The sequence below is a fragment of the Mastomys coucha genome, unplaced genomic scaffold (assembly GCF_008632895.1).
Source record: "Mastomys coucha isolate ucsf_1 unplaced genomic scaffold, UCSF_Mcou_1 pScaffold21, whole genome shotgun sequence".
NCBI classification, from domain to species: domain Eukaryota; kingdom Metazoa; phylum Chordata; class Mammalia; order Rodentia; family Muridae; genus Mastomys; species Mastomys coucha.
In genome coordinates this window covers 164901274-164904405 of record NW_022196904.1, presented here as the reverse complement: position 1 = coordinate 164904405, position 3132 = coordinate 164901274, and the positions used below count along the sequence as shown (strand labels likewise).

General features: G+C 36.9%; 1 protein-coding gene across 1 annotated transcript in view; it reads left to right on the top strand.

Moving 5' to 3' along the window:
• Positions 1-1242, top strand: part of LOC116101447 (tear acid lipase-like protein) — a 14785-nt gene extending 13543 nt beyond the window's left edge. Inside the window, exons 9-10 of the mRNA XM_031384999.1 lie at positions 449-520; positions 1002-1242. Coding sequence (XP_031240859.1) covers positions 449-520; positions 1002-1241 — 312 coding nt within the window. The 3' untranslated portion in view covers position 1242. The remainder of the gene's footprint in view (positions 1-448; positions 521-1001) is intronic.
• The last annotated feature ends 1890 nt before the right edge of the window (positions 1243-3132 follow it).

The window sequence follows — 3132 nt, the reverse complement described above, 5'->3', positions numbered from 1 at the left end:
GTGTCCTCCTCACCTCTGATCCTGGGCGTGTTAGAGTGCCTGGGAGAGGAGCTTCCTCTGGGTGTTGTAGGACCAGAAGGAACCTGAGCCACTGGACTGGAGGAGTTCCTGTGTGCCTGGTCCCACTGGTCCCAGTTACTCCTGGTATTTGGACAGATGTTGTGTCCTCCTCACCTCTGATGCTGGGCGTGCTTACTCTGGGTGTTGTGAGACTGGCTGCAGAGCTTGCACCCAAGGTCTGCTCAGGGCAGATATGGAAGTTTATGCCTACCTGCGTTTCAGTTTCCTTTCATCCAGGATCACATGGTGTGATGATAGAATTAAAGTACACATATATATTGTTATATTGAATCTGAGCCAGAGGGTCACCTAAAAAAGGGGCAATACAGATCCCTAATTGTAACAGCTTTTCTTTTGTATGGTTTGTAACATTCTATCTTATCTTTAGGGAATCAAATCAGGTTTATTCCAAGCATATAACTGGGGCAGTGAATCCCTAAATATGCAGCACTACAATCAGGTAAGTCTCCTTTTACAAACTGTAAAGATTCCTGCATTTTGGGAAGTATATGAAAGATCTAAAGAAATGGTTAGTTTTTAAAGATTGTTGAATATTTTTTATACTTCCCAGGATATTGTTAGACAGGTGCCATAGAATGGCTTCAAAAAAAATAAAAAAATTATTTTAATAACCCTTTATATATTTCTATATAGCTTACCATTTGAACTTTACAACAGCTGTATGATCTAACATTGATATCTTCATGTCAAACATAAAGAACTTAAAGTTCACAAGGTTTCTAGTTTGATAAAATTGTGTATGCTACACGATAGTGATTTGTCAGTAGTACTGTCCTGCCTTGACAAGTGTTGAGAGTTTTTAAATTCTCTCTGTGTTCTGGTGCAGATACTGGCTGAATTGATTCATAGGTTAGAATTTCCAACTCACAGTTCATACTTTGATGTGTTATTAACATAACATATTCTTTATTTTCCTTTAGTCTACTCCTCCAATATACAAGATAGAAGACATGAAAGTTCAAACTGCTATGTGGAGTGGGGGGCGAGATCTTCTGGGAGATCCAATAGACGTTCAGAACCTGATAGCCAAAACTCCCAATCTACTTTATCACAAGCAGATTCCTCACTATAATCATATGGATTTTATATTGGGTAAAGATGTTGCTTCACAAGTTTACAAAGAAATCATTGAATTCATCAATAAAGATCAATCAGAGTAAAGTTTCTTTAGTTTTCTGCATATTTTTCCTGCTTATTTCAGAGGGGAGCACCCTCACAGAAGCAGGGGGGACAGTGGAGGGAATAGTGGGTTTAACTGTGAAGGGGAATAACATTTGAAATACAAATAAATAAAATAAGCAATAAAATAAAACAAAATAATTCTGTACTTTTTCTTAGTAAAAGGCATTTCTTGATTTCCTCTTTTTAACAATCTTTGATATAGCCTTGGTTGTTCTGGAACTCACACTCAGATCCTCCTGCCTCTGTCTCCTAAGGAATGGGATTAAAGGTGAGCAAAACCAACACCAGATATTATTGTGTTTTTTCAGGCCTTGTATAATTTATGTAAATTACATGCCCAAAAAGTATAAACTCTAATAATAAAATAATTAATTCACCTTGCAAACATTTTCTAATTTATGCATACTTATACATCACTGAGAAGAAATCTCTCTGAAGCACAGGCATAAATTTTATCTGAAATAAGGAAATTTCAAAATAGTATTATAGGAATAAGTCACATAATGGTCTATATGTTAGATGCTAAATCTAGAGAAGAGACTATCAAAATATCACCCTTATTATTACTATTTTTGAAATAACACCAAAGTATCAAATTGGAGGTGGTCACATAGTTCTTCCTTTTAAATTCTTTTTTTTCTAAAGATTTATTTTATTTATTTTATGTGTATGAGTACACTGTAGCTATACAGATGGCCATGAGCTATGATGTGTGTGACTGCTGGGAATTGAACTCAGGACCTCTCTTTGCTCACTCCAGCCTTGCTCACTCGTTCCAGCCCAGCTCGCTCCAGGGTAATTCACTGTAGCTATCTTCATCTCATTATGGGGTGATTGTGAGCCACCATGTGGTTGCTGGGATCTGAACTCAGGACCTTCAGAAGAGCAGTCAGTGCTCTTACCCACTGAGCCATTTCACCAGCCCACCTTTTAAATTCTTATGAATAGACTAGGCACAGTACTTCTCAGGAATTAATGTTTATGTAAACAAGACACATTTTTGAATAGATGCCTAGACCAATATTCTATAGTATAGAAGAAAGGCCAATTTTTATTATTTTTTATGCTAATCAGTATCTACACAGAGAAGTGTTTTCATTGTTATTCGAGTTAATATGAACTATTTCCAGGTGTATATAAATATTTTTTACTCATGCTTTCCATTTTTAGTACATGCATTGATTTTGAAGGATCTGAGTTTTGTTATGATGTCATAGTATATCACATACTCCATAAACCTTGAAAATGGACTAACATGTGCTCAACAAGTGTTTGTATTCAGGAAGTAATATCCTAGTCAATTACGTAGGTACTAGCTACACTTGGTTATTCAAATATAAATTAGAGGGCCTGGGTACTCAGCTAAGTTCAGTGAGTGCTTCCCTGCCATATGCAAGACCCAAGAACCACATATCTTAGACAGACATTAAAGTTCATGGCATTTTGTGCCATATAGCAAGATGAAGGCCTGCATAGACCCTGCCTGCTTATCTACCTCATGAGTTTTTTCCTGTCTTCCTAAATGAATGGATAATAACTAAATTAAAATTTCAGCTTTATTAGACACTATTTAAATACTTAATAACCATCTTTTTCATTGAAAATAAATTTTTATACAATATATTCTGATTACAGTTTCCTCTCACACATCCCCAGCTCCTCCCCCGCAGCTCCTCCCCCAACCCCTCCCAGCCCCTTCCCCAGCCCCTCCCCCCAGCTCCTCCCCTCCTTGCCTTCCACCCAGATGCACATCATTTTCTGTCTCTCCTTAGAAAACAAACAAGCACCTAAGGAATAATAATAAAATAAGATACAACAAAGCGAAACATACAGATTGGGATAAGAAAAAACAAACAGTAGAAAAAGAGC